This window comes from Crocuta crocuta, unplaced genomic scaffold, assembly GCF_008692635.1.
Source record: "Crocuta crocuta isolate KB4526 unplaced genomic scaffold, BGI_CrCroc_1.0 scaffold31, whole genome shotgun sequence".
Taxonomy (NCBI): Eukaryota; Metazoa; Chordata; class Mammalia; order Carnivora; family Hyaenidae; genus Crocuta; species Crocuta crocuta.
Window position 1 is genome coordinate 14580573 of NW_027528362.1, and position 22521 is coordinate 14603093.

Below are 22521 nucleotides of genomic sequence, written 5' to 3' on the forward strand. Positions count from 1 at the left end.
TTCCCTCCGTTGAGAACGGAGGTCGCTCTTGGCCCCTGGAGGCCGCCCTTGGCTTTTGCTGTGAGGCCTCTTCTCTCATGGGGTGGTTAGTTGCTTCTCCTGAGCCAGCAGGAGAATGCCCCTCTCTGGTCTGCTGAGACCGTCTCCTATGATGTAACCCACCGTATTCCTGTCCCCCCTCCCCCCCCCCCCAATCAGGGGAGGGTGTGCTAAGCAAGTACGTGGCGGGGTGCGGCCATCTTCGAGTTTTGCCAGCACACCGTGTAGGACTGGTGTCTGCCAGGGAGACGGGGCTCCTTACATCCTGGCAACAGCCCCTTACAGCCTGGCCGTGGCCCAGGCCTCCAGCCCACCCCCCACCCTTATTAGTCAGCCACACATCTCTTTGGGAGAGAATTAGGAAGGGGGTTTAATATTACAGACAGCTGCTTGTGACTGCACTTTTCCAGGTCTCTTTCTTAATTTGTGGAAATAGGTACTTGCAGCCTACTCATTTCTAACTCTTGTTCTGGCTGAAGGAGTCCTTTACGTCCCTTTCCCTTTCCTTCGAGAAAGTGAAGTGTTCAGGGCAGCCACAGCTGCCTGTCACCTGCTATCGAAGCTCTAGATGATCCGTGGCAGTGAAGCCCATGTGGCCTGGAGCAAGGGCCCTCCCCGTTAACGGGCAAGCGGAGTCCATTCTGGTCTCTTGTGCTGGCATCTGCAACTATACCTGTGCCGTATTTTCCAGCAGAGTTCTGTCCTCTGGAAATCACAAGGCCATTCAGGACAAAGGTGACCATACTGTTGGACCTTTGGAAGGTGGCCAGTATGCACCATGTGTCCGAGGCATCCTCTGAGAACACACAGAGGCGCCTCTCCTGTCTCAGTGCCACAGCACAGGAATCTTGGAGGCTGGGTGATGATGGGTCCAGGAGCCCATCTGGATGCTGACATCTGAAGATGAGCCTGATTCCCAGGCTTCCCGGAAGTCAGCAGACTCCCGGATGTCCCTTCCTTAATGTTTTTTTTTTTTTATTTATTTCTAGGCGAGAGAGAGAGACAGCGTGAGCAGGGGAGGGTCAGAGAGAGAGGCAGTCACAGACTGAAACAGGCTCCAGGCTCTGAGCTGGCAGTCAGCACAGAGCCCGACGCGGGGCTCGAACCCACGAACCGCGAGATCAAGACCTAAGCGAAAGTCGGACGCTTAACCGACTAAGCCACCCAGGCGCCCCTGGGATGTCCCTTCCTGGACAGGCGCACCTTAGGGGAACTTCCCGGAAGTCAGCAGATTCCCGGGTGTCCCCTCCTGGACAGGCGCACGTTAGGGTGAACTGTTGTGATTGTTCCTTACCTAGTTGGCCTAGCTTATTTAAGACTACGTGATTACCTCATCCAACTATCCATCTGCCGCTTAATTCTACTCTGTAAGTTATAGGAACGTGTTCATTAATTCAGTCGTTCAGCTAGGACTTCCTTCTTGTCCAGACTTCTGACTGACAGTAGGAAGTGATGGCGTCACCTCCTTTCTGCCCTCCTGGTACGCCTGGTGCTGAGATAGAGGCAGGGGCAGCGTTGTCACATTTCCTTGATGCCTCGACAAAAACCTTGCTTCCAAAAACAACGATGTGTTTCATTGAAGAAGAAAGATAAGAGCACTCTGCCATATGAAATGTCTTTAGGTGTGAGGCATCTTGAGTTCCAAGATGTTAAATTATCAGAATCGGGGATAAGAGTGGTAGTGCAAGAAGCAGCTGGGGCAGAGCTTTCCAGAGGCGGTGACGCTGGAGCCCCATCATGGAGGATGAGTGGGACGTGGCCAGCCAGAGGGCATGAGCCATCAGAGAGGGATGCTCATGGGGCGTGGCCAGAACCTGCTGGCACTGGTGGGATTTGAGGCAGTAATTCTGAGTTGCAGCTTGGGTGTGAGTCTTTGTGCACATTCTGAAGGATCTGGGTTTAAGTCTGGGCCCTTGCGGGTGTTTGAAGCAAGAATCCAGTGCAATTGGATCGTGTTTGGTAGCAACGTGGGCAGGAGGAGACTGGCGACAAGGTGGGCCCTGGAAACAGGAGCGAAGCAGGTTCTGGCCCTTTAGAGCTTAAACCGCAGCGGGATTGACGAGGGCATAAAAATACGCACTTATGGTTCGGGTGGTGAGGGTTTTAAAGGCTCAGAAAAGCCCCTGGGGCATAAGGAAAGGGCAGCCAGTCTGCCTGGGGAGTCGGGAGCGCGTCCGCGCCGAGGAGGGGCTGTGTGCGGAGAGAGGGTGGCTGATGGGGACGCAGTCCTGCCCTCAGAGCTCGTTTTGCTGAAAGGGGGGCAGCCTCCCCAGACGAGAAGGGGCGGAGGTCAGAGCTGCTGCAGAGGCCGAGGCCCTCGAGGCGGTCAGATTCCAGAGTATTCCAGGGTGGGCGTGTCCAGTCTCTGGTCTCCGGGGTGTTTCTGTACCTCATGAGGGGCCGCTTTGTAAGAGTCCCAGCACGCTGGCCGCGTGCTGCCGCCGAGGACAGCAGGAGGCAGGAGGAGCGCTCAGGCCCCAGCGGCCCCGCGGGCGGGCGGGAAACAGTCGTCTGGAGTTGGCGTCACTGCAGTTCTCTTACAGCGCGGACTCTGCTCCCTCGTTCACATGTTTGCGTTCTGCACGTACCTGCTCCTTTCGAAAGAAGTTCCCCGCTCCTGGTGATAGGCCTCCCCCCGCACTCGGTGAGCCCCGGCAGTGCTGGCCTCCGGGCGGCCTCCCCCTGGCAACGCGCGCTCCACACACAGGACGGAGGTGACTGGTGTCTTCACAGGTCCCTGTGTCTTCCTGCTCCATAGATGACTGAGCCTTGGGCTTCTTTACGAACACCCTCTGCCCATGTGACCAGCGTGTCGTCAGCGTGTGCGTGCGGGGCGCCGGCCGCGGGCCGGGTTGTGCGTCCACACGGCACTCGCTGTTAGCGCGGGGCTGAGGATGCAGAGCCGGTGCGGCGGCCCAGAGGCAACCACGACAGGCTTCCACCACGACGGGCTTCCTGCCTCCGTGGGCTTTGTAGACTAATGAGGGAGGCGAGACTTCAAGAGTCCAAACTGTGAACTTTGATAAATGTGGAAGAAAAGGTCATTGTGTGCGCTCATAGCAGGGAGACCTGATTGAGGTGAGGAGTGTCAAGCGGTGAGCTGCGGTGCAGGCAGATTGTTCTTCAGCACGCTCTGCGGGGGAGGGAGAGCAGGGTAACCCGGTGTAGACAACGTGGGCGAAAGGAGAACCTATCACTTTTCTTTGGCGTGGGCATTGTCTTTTGGGTTTCCTCCTCCTCATGATCGCAGGTGTGCGTATGTGCATTCCGCCATGGGGGGTCCGTGTCTGCTGTCTGACACGTGACGGACCCCTCTCAGTACACTGCTCACACCCTTAGCTAGGCCTGGCCCTTCCCCAGACGGGAGGGGACAGTGACGGGAGCCTGTGACGTGTCTTAGGCCCCAAGGGTGCTCGTGTGAGGCTCTGGATTTTGCTGTGTCGAGGCTAGAGCTCAGTTCATGCTGGCCTGACCACTTCATACTGTTTTCCATGGGAAATGGCCAGTGATGGCTTCACCCAGCTAATTGAGGAGAGGCGTCTCATGTACTGAGCCCTGCACACGGGGCCTCTCCCTCCCCAGGACACCCTGTGCCAGGCCGAGTGCCGCTTGCTCGCAGCGCCTGTGCCTTCCGGTGGCGTGCGACTGGTTGCTGGGACAGAGCTTGGCCCCCCAGCTGACGCAGCCTGCCACGGAGACCTGCCAGGGTGTCGGCAAGTGGCTTGTGTCTGTGCCAGAGCTGCTGGGTCCCTGCTGTGTGTGCCTGTGACTTATCCTTTGTCTTTTCAGACTGTTTGTGTAAGGTTCTCATGTTGTAGGCCACTATAAATTTGAGCAATCGTGAGTTTTTCCAGAATAACATGTTAACCCTTGAATGATGGGCTTGTTCATAGGACTTACGATCTGTGATTTATCAGCAAAGCCCCAAGAAAAAATAAGGTGCGTGGCCGAGACCACTGTGGCCGAGGTCAGCTGCTCTTGTGTGACAAGGCTGCGGATGTGCCCGTTGGCTCCTCCCGACCGTCTGTCCTCTTCCCAAAGTTCCGGCGGCGTCCTGCCCTCCGCCGGCTCCCCTCGCTCTGTCAGACCTCCTTGCCAACCGAAGGCTCTGAGGCCTGCATGATTGACGGCTTACGTGCTGGCCTGCACGCTGCTTCCGTACGTGCTGTGCGTCTTCCATGTAACCTCTCGCCAGCTCGGAAGAAACTGGGCTCAAGGAAGTTCGTCGCTGGTCCGGGGTCCTGGAGCCAAGACTGTACAGAGGGAGCAATGTCTGTGTCGTGCAGTTGGGGGGATTGGAGGCGCATGGATGTGAGGGGTTTTGTAAGCTGTGAAGTAGCACGTGGACGTTTATGACCGTGACTTTGCCCAAACCTGTGAAGGCTGTGCTCTGCACTTTTGGCCGTAGTTTGCTCTAGGAACCCATGTTGGGGTTTCTTGTCTCTATAAGCAGTATGTTGGGCCTTCTTAAAAAACATTCTAATTTTTGAGCTGAGAACATTCTAATTTGGTGCATGAATGAGATTCACATCAGTTCTCATTGAGACTATAAGTTAAAGTTAAGTCTCAGCCACCTCCCTCCAGCTGCCTGGTCCCTGGTGCTAATAGTCGACCTGCCGTGTCACCACTGGGACAGTGCGGGTCACTCTCTGCCCCCACCACCCTTTGCAGGATGAGCCCTTAGGCCCAGCCACCCAGACCCATGAAGCGTGTGGCTTGGCGGTTGATGCAGCCAGCAGGCCTCTACTAGGACCCGGCCACACGGCAGCAAGGGAGACGGGGAAAGCGGGTGGGTGTGGCCGGGGGCTTGTTGCAAACTGGGAACGCGGTGCAGCGATGCAGGAAACCTGTACCTGTAGTCCCTCTGGCCCTTCAGTGTTCTTTTTAAGTTTGTTTTTAAAAGGGAGAGAGAGGAAGGAGTGAGAGAGAGGATCCCAAGTAGTCTCTGCACTGTCAGCACAGAGCCCGATGTAGGGCTCAATCTTAACAAACCATGAGATCACGATTTGACCCGAAGTCACAAGTTGGACACTCAACCAAGTGAGCCACATGGACATCCCAGTCCTTCCGTATTCTGACAACGAAATGATGTGTACATTCAGTGTCAAGAGCTGCGGTTAAGGGGTTAAAGCTGTAATAATTAAATTGGCCAGCATTTCTGAAGTTTTCCTTAGCAGATCTGCACAGACTCACTAGATAGTGTTTTATTTTTAAAGAAGATTAACACATGCTGGCAAGATCATTGCAGACAAATGGTAAGCGTATTGACTTTTCTGCTAACCCTGGTTTCAGGGACGCTGTGCTGCCCATAATCTTCATCGGTGGTGCCCAGAGTCTGGTCACCGACGCTTCTTCTTGGTCCCATTCACCCTCTGCTGTCGCTAAGCAGGAAGGAGCCTGGGCAGCTGGCAGGGTGTCTTCCCCGCCCCCCTTCCTAACCAAAAATGGCCTCATCCACTCCCCTCACCCATCTGAGGACAGGGTGGGCCCAGCCATGGGCTGAGACAGAGAAGGGCTGGGTGGGGTTCTGTGTTGAGCCGAATGCTGCCCTCCGTCCAGCTCAACGTAGTGGAACAAAAGGGCAGAGAAAAGCAGCGTGTGAACGACTGCTTTTCTGGATTGGGGCCAGCTGCTAACTTGACCTTCAAAGCAACCTGACAGTCTATGGTACCTGAGCTGATTCCTGAACGGGTCTCTAAAGTTTTTCTTAATCCCAGTTTATTCCTGATAATCAAGCCTGATTTCCAGGTTTTTACTGTAACTGGACAGCCAAAGTCTTAGACTTTGCGGATGTACTGATTCTGACTTGGTTTGATACCTGTGAGGTTGTAGCCTGACCTGGCTATGAGAGCAAACATGGTCACAGTAGCTTTCCTAGGTAATGAGGTAAGTAGGGGACAGTGAATGAGCCTCTCTTCCAGGCCAGCCACCTGGCACATGGTCAGAGTAGAGGGAACGTCTGTTGAGAAGGCTGTGTTAGGAGAATCACAGGGGGCTGGTGATCCTGTGTCGTCCTCACTCTGCTTGCAAAGGAGAGTCAAGCACACGGCCACGAGCCTCATGCCGATGTGACAAGGACTAAGTGTTTAAAAAGCTTAGAGCATCTCTTCAGGCTCATGAGGTTTACCTACATCAGGCAGGAAATGGCCAGATCTCCCTATAGTCAGATTTTCTGGACTAAAGAGATGAAAGTCAAACACCAAAGGAGCAATTAAATTTGGGGAAAAATCAATCCTGAAGGTCTTGGTGGGGACCGTCATCAAGAAACAGTTACTCTAAGATATAAGACAGCCACCACAGTTACAGTGCAGAAGGCCTGGTCTTGAATATTTAGTTAGTAAGTTACATAAATAAATGCTTTTCTAATTGCCAGATCATGATCAGAAGTATTTTCCTGTTTTTGGATCGCACTTACGTACTCCAGAATTCCATGCTTCCTTCTATCTGGTGAGTGTCCTAGTCAGCAGGGCTGTGTCTGTGCTCCTTCGTGTCATCCAGAGTCACTAGCACACACGTCCAGACCCAGGCACACTTAGCCCTGGAGTGAGGGGGCCGCGCCGGCCACGCCCAGGAGCCGCCCCTGGGGGCACGTTGCCCAGCTTGGAGCGAGTGTCACAGTGCAGGTGGCGGGCAGACAAGCAGGACCGTGGGAAGCCACGTTTCCATCACTGGGCGTTGCACATCGGGGCCATCGGAGCAAGGGCGCAGTGCTCGCCTCGGCCGGGAGGGAGAGGCAGCGGCGCTCGCTCACTCCAGCAGCCGGCCCCAGCCAGACGGAGTCCTGAAGCCCCCACGGCTCCCCACCCGGCGGACCAACCGCACGTGCAGAGGCCCCCTCGTTTCGGTCTGCTCTTCCGTTGCACGGCACCCTTCGGGGACAGGGAGGATTCGGGACTCCCCGCTCTGTGGCACTGACCTCCACACCCTGTTGCTGATGCCCTTCACCACTCCGTCTGCCCCTGAGGCTCTCCTGATCAGACTTGTCCCTGAGGTCGCCCTCGGCTTCTTCCTGCTCTCTGTTGCACGGAAGCTCCTTCTCCCATCCCCTTTAAACCCAACTTGTTTGACAAGGTGCTTTTCAGTCTCCTCGCATCTGTTTCCTCTGACCTGAGGCATGGACACAGCCCTCCCTAATGTAGCCGTGACCTCTGCTTTCCAGACCCACGGACACGTTTTTGTCTTTGTTTCATATTCCCTCGTGTGTGTGCAGCTTCACACACTCGTGGTTGGAAGTCTGCTTCCCCTGTTCCTCTCACTGGCATCTGCTGCTGCACTTGTGCTAGACTCGCGCTCACACCTGCAGAAAGGGCAGCCTTTGTTCGGAGAAACAGCACGGACGGCGGCACCGGACGGCGGCAGATCACATAGCCGCTCTGCTGAAAGTACTTTTCTGAGAGGTTCAGCACCTGCTCATTGAGCGAGTCTGCGGCACGGCTCTAGGGGATGACCGTTAGTGGCTCCACTCTACAGACGGAGAAACTGAGTCAGCAAGCTCCCAGGTGGTTGGGCCGCCGGGTCTGAACTGTTCATTTGTGAACATAGTTTATAAAATAACATGTCGTGTAAACTATAAGCCCTGCTTATGGCTTAGACGATGGCAGCCTCAGGCTGCCATCAAGGCAGGAAAGCTGAGTGGGATAGTGCGGTCCAGGCAGGATGGGGAGGGAGAGTGAGCCCTGGCCTGGGCCTGAGCTTCGCAGAGCTGGCAGGAGCAGCGAGCAGCTGAGGTACGGAAGTGGTAGTGAAGCAAAGGAAGCGGTGAGTTTGAAGTGCAGTCTGTGAAGCGGGAGCCGCCCGGATGCACAGGGTGTGCAGGAGGGAGACCTGACGCCGGGAAGGCCGCCTGGTGGCCGCGAGCAGCTGAAGCCATAAGTGGAGGTTGAGATTTTAGAAAGAAGAGCCTAGCAACAGTGAACGCTTCTTCCGTACCACAACGGCTACCTGCCTGACCCAGGGTGGAAGGGGATGCCAGGGGAAGAGCAGTGCGCAGGATGCCATTTACGGTTAAGGAAGGACAGGCAGAGACCCAGAGGCACTGCAGGCAGGGGGCGGGTCAGGATTCAAACCCAGGTAGCCGGCTTGAGACCACAGGAGACCCAGACCTGCATCTCCTACAGGGAACCAGAAAGGCCCCCCGTTGTATGCATTGGAAAGGGTTCACCACAGAAGGGGCTCCCCAGAAGCCACACTCACCTGCCTACTGCTCGCCGCTGCTCCCCGCGCCGCCCTTCAGGAGACCCCGCTGGGTCCAGGCACTGAGTTTTGTCTACCTGCTCGGTGTCTGGCTCCTGAGGGGCCTGTGGAGGTGTTTGAACAGAGCCTAGAACCTGTTTTCTGGTGGTGTCCACACAACAGCTCAGAGCTGGATCTCCTCCTGCTTCCTCAGTGACAAGCTGAGGGCCTGTGGTGGCCTCTTAACGGCATGTTTCACACTCCAATCACCAAGGGAGGGGACCGAGCGCCAGCAGAGGAAGAGGTGTATGGCGAGCCCTGGAGAGGGACCAGAGCCGGAAAAGGGAAGGATCACGGGCTGGCCGGGTGGCGAGTGTGTGATCCCGCCGCAAGAGGAAGGCTGTGAGCTGTGCCGTTTGCAGGTTGATGTGCTTCTTGGTGATAAGCCTGACCCACCCCGGGACACAGCCTTGCTGAGAAGCAAATACGAGGCACACGAGGCTGGCCAGAAATGAAAACACAGCCAAGGAGTGCTTGGCAGGTGGATTGAGAGAATTAGCAAATCAACGCTGTGGGCTGAGTGACAGCGTAGCTTGGAGCTTCACCTAGAACTTCTAAAACATGAAACTAAAATGTAGTTTTTTCTTTACTGTTTGAACAGGGATATGGGATTGGAGCTTTTCAGAAACCATATCATTAGTGATAAAATGGTTCAGAGTAAAAGTATTGATGGAATTCTGCTATTAATTGAACGTGAAAGAAACGGCGAAGCCGTGGATCGGAGTTTATTGAGAAGTCTGCTGAGTATGCTATCTGACCTTCAGGTAACCCGTCCCGTCCTGAATGTTACCAGTAATTCCTAAGAATCTGTCTGTATCTGCTGAGTGTGCTCTCTGACCTTGGGTAACCCGTCCCATCCTAAATGCCCTAATGCTTCCTAATAGTCTATCTACTTACAACAAAATAAATGGGTACGTGAAAGATTTAAATGCAAAAAAATGAAATAAAAGTGCCTGTTAAAAATGAGCAAGGGGTGTGGCTGTCAGGCTAATGCCAGACCAGGAGCCCCAGAGGAAGCTCCTTAGTACAGACCCGGTGCTCCAGGGCAAGGCCGAGAGCCTGTGACACCCGGGGAGGAGAGCATGCGGTAGGCTGGCGCCCACCGAGGCCCATGGGGGAGCGGCCCATGGGCACCCTCGAGGCAGCCTTGCTCCCTGAAAGCTTGGGTGTATCAGCACTTCCAAGCACAGATTTCTTTTCTGTAATTGGTCAGTAACTCAGCTTTTTTCTTAGGTCTATAAAGATTCATTTGAAGTGAGATTTTTGGAAGAAACTAATTGCTTATATGCTGCAGAAGGCCAGAGATTAATGCAAGAAAGAGAGGTAAGACAAGGAAGTACTTCTGAATCGCCTTATTTCTTTTTATAGGTGTGCATTTAAGTTAATTTCTAATAGTTTGTCTTTCCACATACACATTTTATAAGAAATCTTCTGAAAGCCACAACCTAGCTGAAATCCTTGGTAACAAACTCCGTTGTTACGACAGTAAAGAATTAATTTCTTTTTTTTTTTAATGTTTTATTTATTTCTGAGAGAAAGAGCAGGGGAGGGGCAGAGAGAGAGGGAGACAAAGAATCCAAAGCAGGCTCCAGGCTCTTAGCTGTCCGCATAGAGCCCGACATAGGGCTCAAACCCACGAACCACGAGATCCTGACCTGAGTCAAAGTCGGACGCTTAACCGACTGAGCCACCCAGGAGCCCCAAGAGTTAATTTCTTATAACTCAGAAACTTTTTAAATGTCTGTTTTCGAGAGTGAGTGCAAGCGGGGGATGGGCAGAGAGAGAGAGGACAGAGGATCCCAAATGGGTTCTGTGCTGACGGCAGTGAGCCTGATGCAGGGCCCGAACTCACGAACTGTGAGATCGTGACCTGAGCCAAAGTTGGGTGCTCCACCGACTGAGCCTCCCAGGTGCCCCTGCCTTAAAGACTTTCTTATTGCGCTTCCCCTGCCTAATAAAAAAGCCAATAAGATAGCTTCTTCACGCAGAGTAACTCAAGTTAAAGTAAGAGGATAAAAGGTCAGTCTTAACTGTACAGATAACCCACGCGCACCTCAAACCTTCCATTTGTGTGAGGCAGTGGAAAACATTACCCAGGAGACCACAGGAAAATAATGCAACGGTTGTCCTGTGAACCCACCATCGTGGTAAGCGGTTTCGAAGGAGTCAGAGCAGGGACCGCAGGGAGCCCCTGGGGACCTCCCCCAAATGTCACTCGTCACAGCACAGGGCGCACGGACTGTCGGCTCTCCCTCCCGTTCTGGAGGGGACGCAGCCTGTGCAGCACCCGGCCTTGCTGCCACCACCACTAGGCCAGAGACGTGTCGTGGGGCCTCCTGTGCACGGAACGCGCACCACGGCCTGCTGCAGCCGCGCTGCGCGGCACCCTCGAGGGAACGCCCCGTCTGCCGGTCAGCTTTTGCTGACCCCGCTCATTTGGGACCTGGGGTGCCAGTAGGCCTGCACCCCCTGACCCGGGTGCCACTGCTCACCTGCCACAGGGCCTCCGTGACGGCAGGGACCCGTGGCCTCGTCCTGAGAACTCGGTGGTGAGCAGGGCACTGCAGGGAGGCGCTTGCTCTAGAGGTCACTTTTATGCTCCAGAATTGAGTTTAAGGAAACTTTGTACTACGAATCCTGCCCTCCCCTGTTCATCTGTTCTGACACTTGCCTTGAATATATATGGTGCCCTTTTTTTTTTTTTAAAAAGAATTTAAAAAATTTTTCTGTGTTCACCAATGTTTCAGCTTCTTGGGTAACATCAAGAATCTTTGTTACTTTAAAAAAAAAAAAAGAATCTTTGTTACTGACATGTTTAAATATTGTGTTTGGAAGGTTCCAGAATATCTTAACCATGTAAGTAAGCGTTTAGAGGAAGAAGGAGACCGAGTAATCACGTATTTAGACCACAGCACACAGTGAGTACTATTTGTTTACTCAGTTCTTGCAATTTGATGATAGTGAACCCTGTGCCTGGCTGGTTAGTGACATAAATGGCACCTTTGTGGACCCATCCAGTACTATCGGAGTACTTCCGCAGAGTACTTAGCAGGGTTTGCTTATGTTGTTTGTGATTATCCAGCACCTGTAAGTCACAGGTGCCCTGTCGTGAGTACCTGAGGCCAGGGTACTTGGGTCTTGGGGTCTTGGGGTTTATAGATTAGGATTCTGTTTATGTTGACAGAGTATAATTGAATATATTTAGATTGTAAACTTTTTTGTTAGATGTGGAATGTAGCTGTAATTTTCATTTATGGTATTAAGTCACGTTATTTTTTCTTTTCATCTAATTTTTTTTTTCTCTAAACCTGAGGTTGGTAAGTAGCCAGGGAAAAGTAAAAGGGAAAACTCCTGTGAATGTCTGTTTCTCACCCTGCACGTAACATTTATTCGAGTGAGGAGAGCTAGGAAGAGAGCGGGAGCTGGAGGCGAGACGGAAGGCTGGAAGGCGCAGCAGGGCATCAGGATGAGAGCGGGCAGAGGCGCGGCACCGGGAGAGGGCGGAGGGTCAGGAGGGAAGGGTCAGGTTGCTCTTAGACACTTGACGGGCCCACGAGGAGCCCCAGATCTGCAGAGACGGACAGGCATGCTGAAGCCAGGACAGCCGTGTTCCAGGTGCGCTGGGGAGCCACGGCAGCAGGGATGCACGGGGGGCGGGGGGACGAGCCATATCGGATCATGTCAGGGTTGGATAAGAGTCTTTGCTGAGTATCCACTACACTTTTTTCTGTCGATATTTTCCACATACCGTGAAGTTCAAGAACAGGCCACGCTAGCTTGTGTACCAGTCAGGGAGATATATATATATGTATGTGGTAGATCATGGTGAAGAGCAAAGGACTCGCCAGCCCAGCTCGGGGTGGAGGAGGGGTGGGGCTCCAGGGTCACCGGGCGTCCTACTTCGTGACCCGTAGGCGGTGGGCACAGTGGTCCTTTTCTGTTTCGAGCGTGCTTATCCACTGCTGTGTATACGCTAGATTGGAAGTTCCTCCCAATTTTAGTAACTATATTGCTCAGAAGTGTATGCAAATTGTTTAAGCAAAGGAATAACAGTGAAAGGAGGTTCACCTCCAGGCTCAGGCACAGGTGGGTGGAGGGCGCACTGACTGAGTCGGCCTCTGCCACGCTGGGTGATTCAGATGTCACAAAGTACACAGTTGTCACAAGGACAGAAGAAGGAAGCTGCAGATGACCAAGCCACACCTGCCTTAGCGCCGGGCTCCGGGCGCCCCTTCCTGCCCCGGCTGCCCCCAGAGCACAGTGGGCAGCAGCCTGCATGTGGAGCACACTCAAGCTGCACCTTGTGACCCACCAGACGCCGCAGCCAGGTCACTCAGCAGGTTCTGCCTTGGGGACTCTCGTCCCTCAGTGTGGGAAGGACCCCGTCTCCTGCTGCTTGGCATGGTCAGCGAGCTGTCATTGTGGATTAGAAGATCGATCCTTGGGCGCTGGGGGGGACCTGTCCCGGCCCCTGGGCTTACACGGGTGTTGTGTGGAGTGAAAACGGTGATGGTGTCCAGGCCACCTGCTGCCTGGAGGCATGGTTCTGTGAACGCAGGAAAAGGTGGGCGCTCGGCGGAGTCCGTCACAGGAAACTGCACATCAGAACGACAGTGTGGCTCTGCCTCACACTCGCTGCAGTGGCTTTTTGAGTAAAAAGGCAGCATGAAGCACTGGCGAGGACGAGAAGCTGGAGCCGCTGTGTGTCGCCCATAGGAACGCGGGCAGCTGCCTGAAGACAGATTGGCTCCTCAGAGCGGCAGTCAGTTCGGTGTTTTCTGACATTCTAGTTCCACTCCTAAAACAGAGAAATAAAAACATACACAAAACTTGCAAATGATCAAGGCAGTGCTACTCAGTAGTCAGCAAGGAGAAGCCGTCCGCTGCCAGCTGATAACTGTCCCCGAAGCTGTTTGGAGGAGGCTCAGGCGCACTGCTGGCCCTCCCTGCTGTCAGCCTCTGACCTCTGACCTGCGCCCTCACCTCCTGTCACCCTGCTGCCAAGGCAGACCCTCACCCCTTGCTCTGCTGCTCAGTGGGCACAGTCCCCCGGTCTGCCCCTTCGCAAGGAGGGTATGTGCTTTCTCTGGGGTCACTGTGAAGTTTAAGTAAGATGGGCCGTTGGAAAGTTATTTATGAAGCAAAGGCTTGGGAAGATGCCCAAAATCAATAATCCTGGGACTAAAGCACATGTCTGATTAAGAAAAAAAAGAAGAAAACAACAAAACTGAAGTGAACTGCGGAATATGTACTCGGGAAGGCAGTTGTGTGTGTCTCTGTGACTGTGGCAGTCATGCTTGGTGATGTTCAAATACTCGGTTTCAGGTGATGCTCCTGTGGAGTGGGCCTCACACAGAAGCTTCCTTTTTTTTTTTTTTTAATTTATTTCTGAGAGAGAGAGAGACAGAGAGAGACAGCATATGAGCAGGGGAGGGTCAGAGAGAGAGGGAGACACAGAACGTGAAACAGGCTCCAGGCTCTGAGCTGTTAGCACAGAGCCTGATGCGGGGCTTGAACTCACAAACCGCGAGATCATTACCTGAGCAGAAGTCGGACACTTAACCAACTGAGCCACCCAGGCGCCCTGAGGAGCTTCCTTGATAAGTGGTGATGGGTGGGTTATGGGGCCTGCGGCAGAGGCAGAGCCTCAGCCTTGGCGGGGGGGGGGGGCGAGCCAGCGCGCCTAGCATTCAAAAGGCAAAGCCTCATTTTGACTGTTGCCAGCCAGGCGCACTTGTGTCTCTGTCTGCCGGGGTCTCCTTTTCCCTGGACCCCTGCCCCCTGCGCTGTTTACTAGATTGTAGAAAGCCTTCAGAGTCTCCGGAGGAGGGAAGGGGCTGTTCCCTGGAGGAGGGAAACTCCTATGGGGCCTGCTGACCGTGAATGCCACATCTTTGTGGGTGATCAGAGTCTCTCCATTAACTTAACTGCTGACACTTTGTCTCTTTGCCTCATAATAGGAAACCACTGATTGCTTGTGTGGAGAAACAGCTTTTGGGAGAACATTTAACAGCAATTCTGCAGAAAGGTAGATTTTCCTAACTCTTGTGTCAGTTACCTGCACGGTCGCCCTTGACATTTTAAGGAAGTGACTGAAACATCGTACATACCAGCATGAGGGTATCTATTATGATAAGACAGTCACTAAAAACCATTAGCGACAATGAGCATGTCAGCCCTGAGCGGAAAATCAGTTCAGGGAAATCGTGAAGGGTGTCCGGTCGAGACGGAGGAATCACAGGACGTACTGTGTTCGGCTGAAGCTGCAGGGACACCCTCTGGGCCACAGACACCTTGCAGCCGGGCCCTCACGCAGTGCCCACGGGCGCCGGCACACACACAGCTCCCGCGGGCCTGCTTCCCAGGCCTCCCCGAGGGGCTGAGCGTCACGCGGACTGGCGGGGCCTGGGGACTCGGGCCCCGAGTACCCTGCACGGACCCCACCGCCTGGCAGCAGGACCATGCCCTCTTGTGCCACTTCCCTCGTGCTGCTTGTCGGACCCTGGTGACGTCCCGGAGGAGTGTCCCGCGTGCCCTCCTGTGGGCCTGTGCCCTTCGCAGTGCGCTTGGCCCTGGAGTTCAGAGTGCACAGCCTCGTCCTCTAGAACACTGGGCACTTCACGTTACTTTGTGTAACTATTAAGTGTGTAATGTCACCACTTGAAAGGCATGATGGGGTTGTGGGATTTATTTCAAGGTATTGGAGACCTTAAAGCTTAATGGTGGGAAGGCCCGTAATTATAAATGTCAATTATAAATTGTAAGAAAAATAAAGAGCCACACATAGTCCGACGTGGGTTCTGCTCGGCCAGCTGGTAGTAGTGCCTCTAAGGAGACACCGGAGCGTAGGGTTTCCACGCGCAGCCAGAGCAAAGCCAGGAGGGGAGAGCTGGCGTTACTGAGCACCTTCATGTGGTATCATCTTAGGTGTCTTCTAAGCGAATACAGTGAGTGAACTGACAGGTTATACTCAGTACCGCCGCCCCGACAGACCGGCTCCCGGAGCGATGATAGTGAGAGGTGGCCCGGGGCCAGCCGCTGCCTTAGTGACACCAGGGCTCTGGCCCCCAGAGCAGCATCCTTGCGGTGGGGCCCGGCCTCCGGGGCGGGTCTCTGCATGTGGCCTGGGCCAGCTGGCCCGCCTAGAAGTACGTGTCGGCCCCACATGTCGGAGGCCCGCACGCTGACCCCCTGCTGAGCCGCCTCACGCCTGCCATATCCCCGCAGGGCTCGACCAGCTGCTGGACGAGAACCGAGTGCCCGACCTCACCCAGATGTACCAGCTGTTCAGCCGCGTGAAGGGCGGGCAGCAGGCCCTGCTGCAGCACTGGAGCGAGTACATCAAGGTGCGCGGGGCCCGTGCAGGGGGTCGGGGCGGTGCCCCAGCTCCCGGCCCTGTGGCTCCTGACACGGTGGGGGGCTCTTTGCGTGGCGGGGGCTGGGGTGGACAGCGGACTTGCGCTGCCTCCCCGGGAGCTGATGCAGACCTTTCCTGAAAGACGGCCCCACCCTTGAGCGCCCCCAGCCAGCCGGCGGCAAAGGCCGCCGTTGGTCACCTGCCCGGCCTCCGGTGCCACGTACAACCACGGCTTTCAAAAAGTTGCCACTTTTGTGAAAGTGCTTTTTTTTAAATACTTCATGCCTTTGCTCATGAGAACGGTCACACGTTCTGGTGTGTCCGTCGGGTGTGTGCGGCTGCGTTTCCCGCTGTGCGGATCTGTTACTGCCGCGGCACTGACGGCTCTGTGGCGCGCCTGCGTGTGTGATGGGAAGGCAGCAGCAGGGCCCTCGTGCTGACGGAGGGGTGGGAGCACAAGGCTGCCCTGGTGACCAGTCGGGGGGCAGCACACTCCCGGGGGCGGGGGGCAGGGGCAGCCTGGACTAGATGGATGCCGTGCGCCGGGATCCTGGTAGTGACGCTCCTCTGCAGCCTTGCCCGACGTTAGCATCGGGGGAGCTGGGCCAAGCGTGTGAGGTGTCTCTGTTCTCGCCACTGCGTGTGAATCTGGAATGATCACAGACAGTTCAGTTAAATAGAAAGGGCAGTGGCAAGCCTGCGTGCTGCCTTATGGAATAATCAGTCCTCGGATTGCTTGTCTGCCTCCACACGGGACACTCGTGCCCGCGAGCATGACTCCCCCGAGATTTTTACACGGCGACGTGGAGCTGGACAGGGTAACTGACTCGCGTCAGCTCAGCAGCAGAGCTGTATGTTAGGGAAGCCGAGCAGAGAATGAGGGTTTTGCTGACAAGTAGCGCTTGGAGCAGGAATGCGTGCTGAGCACACGAAGGGCCCCTCTGCTAGCTTCCGTCCGGGTCGTGAAAACCAGTGGTGTGAGCGCTGTTCCTGAGTGTCCGTCAGTGACATGCAGTCACACTGATGACATCGGAGGTTATGTTCAATGCTGTCGTTATCACAGTGAAGCTGAGCCCTGACAGCGTGTGTGTGTGATTTTTAAATGCGCTCAGTACGAGAGCGGCTGGGGGAAGCGTCCCTCCCGCGCCGGTTGGCCGTGCGATGTCCTCTCCGGAAGAGGTCGCTGCCCGTTTCAGTTGTAACTTTTCAGCAGTAACCTGGCTCCACTTACATAGGATACATGCTATTAAGACCAGTCTTCCCAAAGTATATGTCTGGTAACAGACAAAACTGGACTGAGGGAATTCTGAAGATCTTACTGGCTTTATTCAGTGACCCACGAATTGGATGTCATACCATCCAGCAGATAGAAAGGAGCCTGTGTGATAGGGAAGCCTTTTATAGGCAGGAGGGGGCAGGACACGGAAGTTACTGTAGCAGAGAGTGATTGCTTGCGGCAAGGTCACCTTCCTTAGGGGACGCCAGGGGTGTGTCTGGCAGATGACCTCATTAGTGCTGAGAAGCCTAGTGATGGACCGCTTGAAGATCCGTTCCTCAGAGGGGCTGAAACTGAGGCTAGGTCAGGTGTTAACGTTCTGGTTTGCTGACGTGGGGCTTAGCACGGTGACTCTGGGGCCTGCGGTCTCTCGCTCTCGTTTAAACACAGTGAAGAAAGTGTATCTACCGCAATTTATATCATCAAACAGCTGTCGTTGTCACATACAGACTTTTAGTGATGTTTCATGTAGCATTTTTGAGTTAAAAATACAGCCTAAAACTGGGCCTTGCTTAGCAGTGGAAGAGAAAGGAAATTATAGTCAAGAAGTCTAAGGAGGCATGTTGGGTTAATGGGAATGTCTGAGAAATTTATAAGTGAAAGTTTTGGAGTTTTTAATGTTAATTTATTTTTGAGGGGGTGGGGGGGCAGAGGGAGAGAGAGAGAGAGAGAGAGAGAGAGCATCCCAATGGAGCCCAACACGGGGCTTGAACTCACAAACTGTGATGTGAGATCATGACCCAAGCTGGCATCAACAGGTGGATGTTCAGCCGAACTGGTGTTCAGCCACCCAGGTGCCCCAGTTAAAGTTGTTGCTGTTTTTAAGCGATGGACATTTTCCCACTAATAACTTCTTCCAAAAGCAGAATTCAAACACCAAAGCATTAATTGTATATTCACTTAACTTCTTGAATGTGGACTGAATTTGTGGACTTTTGAAATGGTTTAGTATTTGACACAAGCGGTGATTATTTATATTAAAGTCTCATGATCAGTAGCAGGAGAGCATGTGTGGTACCTGCCGCTGATTCGGTGTGTGTTCTCGTAGACTTTCGGGACAACAATTGTCATCAATCCTGAGAAGGACAAAGATATGGTACAAGACCTGCTGGATTTTAAGGACCGGGTGGACCACGTGATAGAAGTGTGCTTCCAGAGGAACGAGAAGTTCATCAACTTGATGAAGGAGTCCTTTGAGACGTTTATCAATAAGAGGCCGAATAAGCCCGCAGAACTCATAGGTAGAAATGCATTTCCAGACATTGTTTTAATATGGGAAAAGAAAGCAGAACTTAAGCAGAATCTTTCCCCAGAATCTTCCAAGTTCCCCTTGGGGAGGGGGGGGAAAGGAGTCATATTATGCCCTGTTGTGCGTACACGTACCCTGTGTGTGGACACGCACGCGGCATTTGTCAGGGAGAAAGGAGCAGCTTGATGTCCCAGAAGAAGGAAGAGACAGTCCGGCTGTGCCCCGCCCGTGCTTCTGGGGCCGGCTGCTCCAGAGCTGCGGTCGGTAAGGATGGACTCTGGTTCTGTCTCGAGCACAGCCAGTGGTTTGTGCTCCGAAGCTGGGAGCAGAGGGTTTGGTACACACGAATGCCCGGTGTTACGAGGGTGACACGGTCAGCCTCTGGGGCACGTCTGGCATGAAGATGTATCGTGTCCGGTCTTTGCATTCTCTCACCAGTATTAAAATAGGATAGAATTGGATGAGGTCTTAAAAGATCACATATTTTAAGATGAAACCGTTTTTATCACTTCATGTGATTACGTGGTGGAAACACCAGAGCGTATTTCAGGATCGTGGACTCTCACTAGTCGGTGACAATGTTCAGGCAAAGGGCAAAAAAAGATGTGATAATAGTGATTCAGCATGGGGCCTCTTGACGATCATTGAGGTTGTGTGATGGGAACATGGGGTTTATTATGCATTCATCTACCTCTGTGTGTGTGTTCAGAGGATTTCATAAAAAGTTGTGAAGGGAAAAAATTAATAAAAGCAGCAAGAAAAGGGACATCTGGCTGGCTCAGCCAGTGGAGCGTATGACTCTTAATCTTGCTGTTGTGGGTTCGAGGCCCACGTTTACTTTATGTATTTATTTATTTATTTTTAAATGTTTTATTTATTTTTGAGAGAGAGAGACAGTGTGAGCAGGGGAGGGTCAGAGAGAGAGGGAGACACAGAATCTGAAACAGGCTCCAGGCTCTGAGCTGTCAGCACAGAGCCCGACACGGGGCTCGAACCCACGAACCGTAAGATCATGACCTGAGCCGAAGTCGGATGCTCAACTGATGAGCCACCCAGGTGCCCCAAGATTACTTTAAAAAATTAAATTTTTAAAAAATAAAAATGCAGCAACAACCACAAAAAATTCACGAGGCAGTTTACTTTGGCCTCTTATACCACCTTCTGGATTGTGGTTTCCAGAGATGGATACGGGACTCTTGGGGTTTGGGCTTCTAGAAGGCACCGCCGGTCTGCGGCATCGCTCTCCCCTGTGTTCAGGCATGCCGCGTCTTGAAGGCAGGGCCCTCCGGTTCCTGGAGCGATAGTGTCATTATTTATTCTCACATGACTTGAAAATACTTTTCTTAGAAAAATAACAAAATCTGCCTTTTGTCATAAAGTAAAATATTTTTGGAAAGGTTCTAGAGTGTTGCTGCCTACTTTTTGCTTATAGAAATAAAGATGTTCTTTTTTTTCTATTTAGAAAGTGTATTATACAACAAATATTTGTTTTTCAAATATTTTAAACTTTTACTCTCACAGCAAAACATGTTGATTCAAAGTTGCGAGCGGGCAATAAAGAAGCGACCGATGAGGAGCTGGAGAGGATTCTCGACAAGGTCATGATAATATTCAGGTTCATTCACGGTGAGACACGCTTGGTGCTGTACCTGTCGCCCCTGAGCACGGAGGGATGAGGCGGCACGTCCGCATGCAGGGCCCGCGTTTCCTTGAGACGGACGGACGGAAACGTTCCCGCTTCCGTGTCCCCGCAGGGAATGGGGGTGGGCGCCCGCCGACAGCAGCGTGGGCCTCCTCCTGCGCGGATGTCCCGCACGGGCCCCTGCTGAGTGAGTGCGCGTTAACGGTCCAACGTCTCACGCCATTCTCATTTGCTTATTTATGAACAGGGAAAGATGTCTTTGAAGCCTTTTATAAAAAAGATTTGGCAAAAAGACTCCTTGTTGGAAAAAGTGCCTCAGTAGATGCCGAAAAGTCTATGTTGTCCAAACTAAAGCACGGTAAGCGTGTGGGCCCCGGGGTGTGCCCTTGCGTGCGCTGGCCTTGTCCCCCGGGGTGTTCACGCCTCCGCTTGTGTCCCAGAGTGCGGCGCGGCGTTCACCAGCAAGCTGGAGGGCATGTTCAAGGACATGGAGCTGTCCAAGGACATCATGGTGCAGTTCAAGCAGGCAAGCTCTATTTGTTTCGCGTTAGCCCGACAGGGGCCTCCCCACCTTAAGTTGTGCGCGGAGGTGGCGTAAGCCACGCAAAACCGTCCGCCTCAAGAATCACACTGCTCACGTCCACGAGTTCAAATAACTAAAGTTCAAAGTGAAAAAGAAAAGTAACCCGTAAAAATGTATAAAAAATTTTGACTTAAAGAAGTACCCTCATATCCTGCATTGGTAACATCACCAGAAAAGGAAAAATGCCCCACGTGCTTTTGGAACATGTGTGGCTTCTGGGGCTGTGTCTTCTTAGGACTAGATCCAAACACGTGTGGAGCTGCATTTTGGAAATTACACCGTTCACTCTTTAATAAACTAGTTATTTTTGATGATACTCTACAGTAACTGTTTTATCTTGGTTTTCTTTGTTTTCAGTATATGCAGAATCAAAGCGATCCAGGCTGTATAGATCTAACAGTGAACATACTTACAATGGGATACTGGCCAACATACACCCCTATGGAAGTGCATTTAACTCCAGAAGTAAGTGTTTCAAAGAGCCTTTGCCCTTTATTTTTCATATATCAGTGTTGCCAAAGTACTATTTATTTTTGAGAGAGAGAGAGACAGAGTGCGAGTGGGAGAGGGGCAGAGAGACAGGGAGACAGAATCTGAAGCAGCTCCAGGCTCTGAGTTGTCAGCAGAGCCAAACACGGGTCTCGAACTCACAAACCGTGAGACCATGACCTGAGCCAAAGCCAAGAGTTGGATGTTTAACAGACTGAGCCACACAGGCATCCCTGAAGTAAATTTTTTTTTAATGTTTTATTTATTTCTGAGAGAGAGAGAGAGAGACAGTGTGAGCAGGGGAGGGTCAGAGAGAGAGGGAGACACAGAATCTGAAACAGGCTCCAGGCTCTGAGCTGGCAGCACAGAGCCCGACGCGGGGCTCGAACCCACGAACCATGAGATCATGACCTGAGCCGAAGTCAGATGCTTAACCGATGAGCTACCCAGGTGCCCCACTGAAGTGAATTTTTAAAAGTGTTTGGGGAACAGGCACCTGAGGGATTCAGTCGGCTAAACGTCCAACTTCAGCTCTGGTCATGATCTCACAGTTCGTGGGCTCCATGCTGACAGCTCAGAGCCTGGAGCCTGTTTCAATTCTGTTCTCTCTCTCTCTGCCCTTCCCTGCTCACGCTTTGTGTCTCTCTCCCAAAAATAAATAAACATCAAAAAAACTTTTTTTAATGTGTTTGGGGAATAGTTGTGGAAACCAAATATATTTTTAATAATTGTTTTAAATGTTTTATTTGAGAGAGAGAGAAAGGAAGTGCACAAGTCGGGGAGGGGCAGAGGATCTGAGGTGGGCTCCCCGCTAACAGCAGAGAGTCCGATGTTGGGCTTGAACTCCTAGACCTCGAGATCATGACCTGAGCCAAAGCTGGACGCCTGACCGGCTGAGCCGCGCAGGCGCCGCCCTGTGGCCTTCTTACACAGGTACCATGCACAAGAGATGCCACCTGTCACGTGTTTAAGGAGAAGCCTTTTAAAATCATAAAAGCAAAACTGCAGGGTCCTCGCAGCCTCTGGAAAGCAGCGTCTCTCCGGGACGGCCTGTGTCCTCACCTGACTCCCGACGGCCCGAGTGCGCCGGCTGGCCGTGGGGGAGGGGCACAGGCGCTGCCGGGCATCCCGTCCCACTGCGCGCCTGTGGGCGCCGCTGCTCAGGTCCTCGCGCGTCCGCCGCTACCGTGGGCACACCGGGGGCTTGCAGACGGGGCGGGAGGGTCCTGGGCTCGGGAGCTTAGTCACCATCAGCGCGAGGGCCATTAATCGTAATTGTAGGTGACGGGATGGAGGCTGGTTTGGTGCGGGGCCGAGAGGAAAGAACAGCAGGCGCCAGAGCCTTCTAGAAAGACCAGTATAGGCACCTGGGAGCCTGGGCCAGGGACAGCCTGTTCTGAGACTGTTCATTCCGTTTCCAAGACTCTTTCCAGGACTTTCTTCTGTCTCTGATCACTGGCTGCCTTGGTAGTTCTCTCCCTTTTGCGTTTGTTGTAGTGGGTTGTTGACGTACAGGTGACCTACCGTGTTCCTTGTGCTCCCCTGGTCGCCCCCGCCCCTGCTCTGCATGCTACGCTCCCGGAGCCCGTCGGCCCCTCTCGGCCCACACGGGCCCTCAGCCTCCAGCCTGCGTCCGTGGGCCTGGGCCCGCACG

The 22521-nt window shown here is 53.3% G+C and overlaps 1 protein-coding gene across 2 annotated transcripts in view; it reads left to right on the plus strand.

Moving 5' to 3' along the window:
* Positions 1–22521, plus strand: part of CUL4A (cullin 4A) — a 45731-nt gene that overhangs the window by 9465 nt on the left and 13745 nt on the right. For both annotated transcript variants that reach the window (XM_077753934.1, XM_077753935.1), the window contains exons 3-14: positions 5225–5294; positions 6413–6486; positions 8873–9035; positions 9505–9594; positions 11107–11189; positions 14232–14299; positions 15499–15617; positions 17953–18145; positions 19675–19779; positions 20043–20153; positions 20236–20321; positions 20736–20843. In XM_077753934.1, coding sequence (XP_077610060.1) covers positions 5292–5294; positions 6413–6486; positions 8873–9035; positions 9505–9594; positions 11107–11189; positions 14232–14299; positions 15499–15617; positions 17953–18145; positions 19675–19779; positions 20043–20153; positions 20236–20321; positions 20736–20843 — 1203 coding nt within the window. In that variant the 5' untranslated portion in view covers positions 5225–5291. The remainder of the gene's footprint in view (positions 1–5224; positions 5295–6412; positions 6487–8872; positions 9036–9504; positions 9595–11106; positions 11190–14231; positions 14300–15498; positions 15618–17952; positions 18146–19674; positions 19780–20042; positions 20154–20235; positions 20322–20735; positions 20844–22521) is intronic.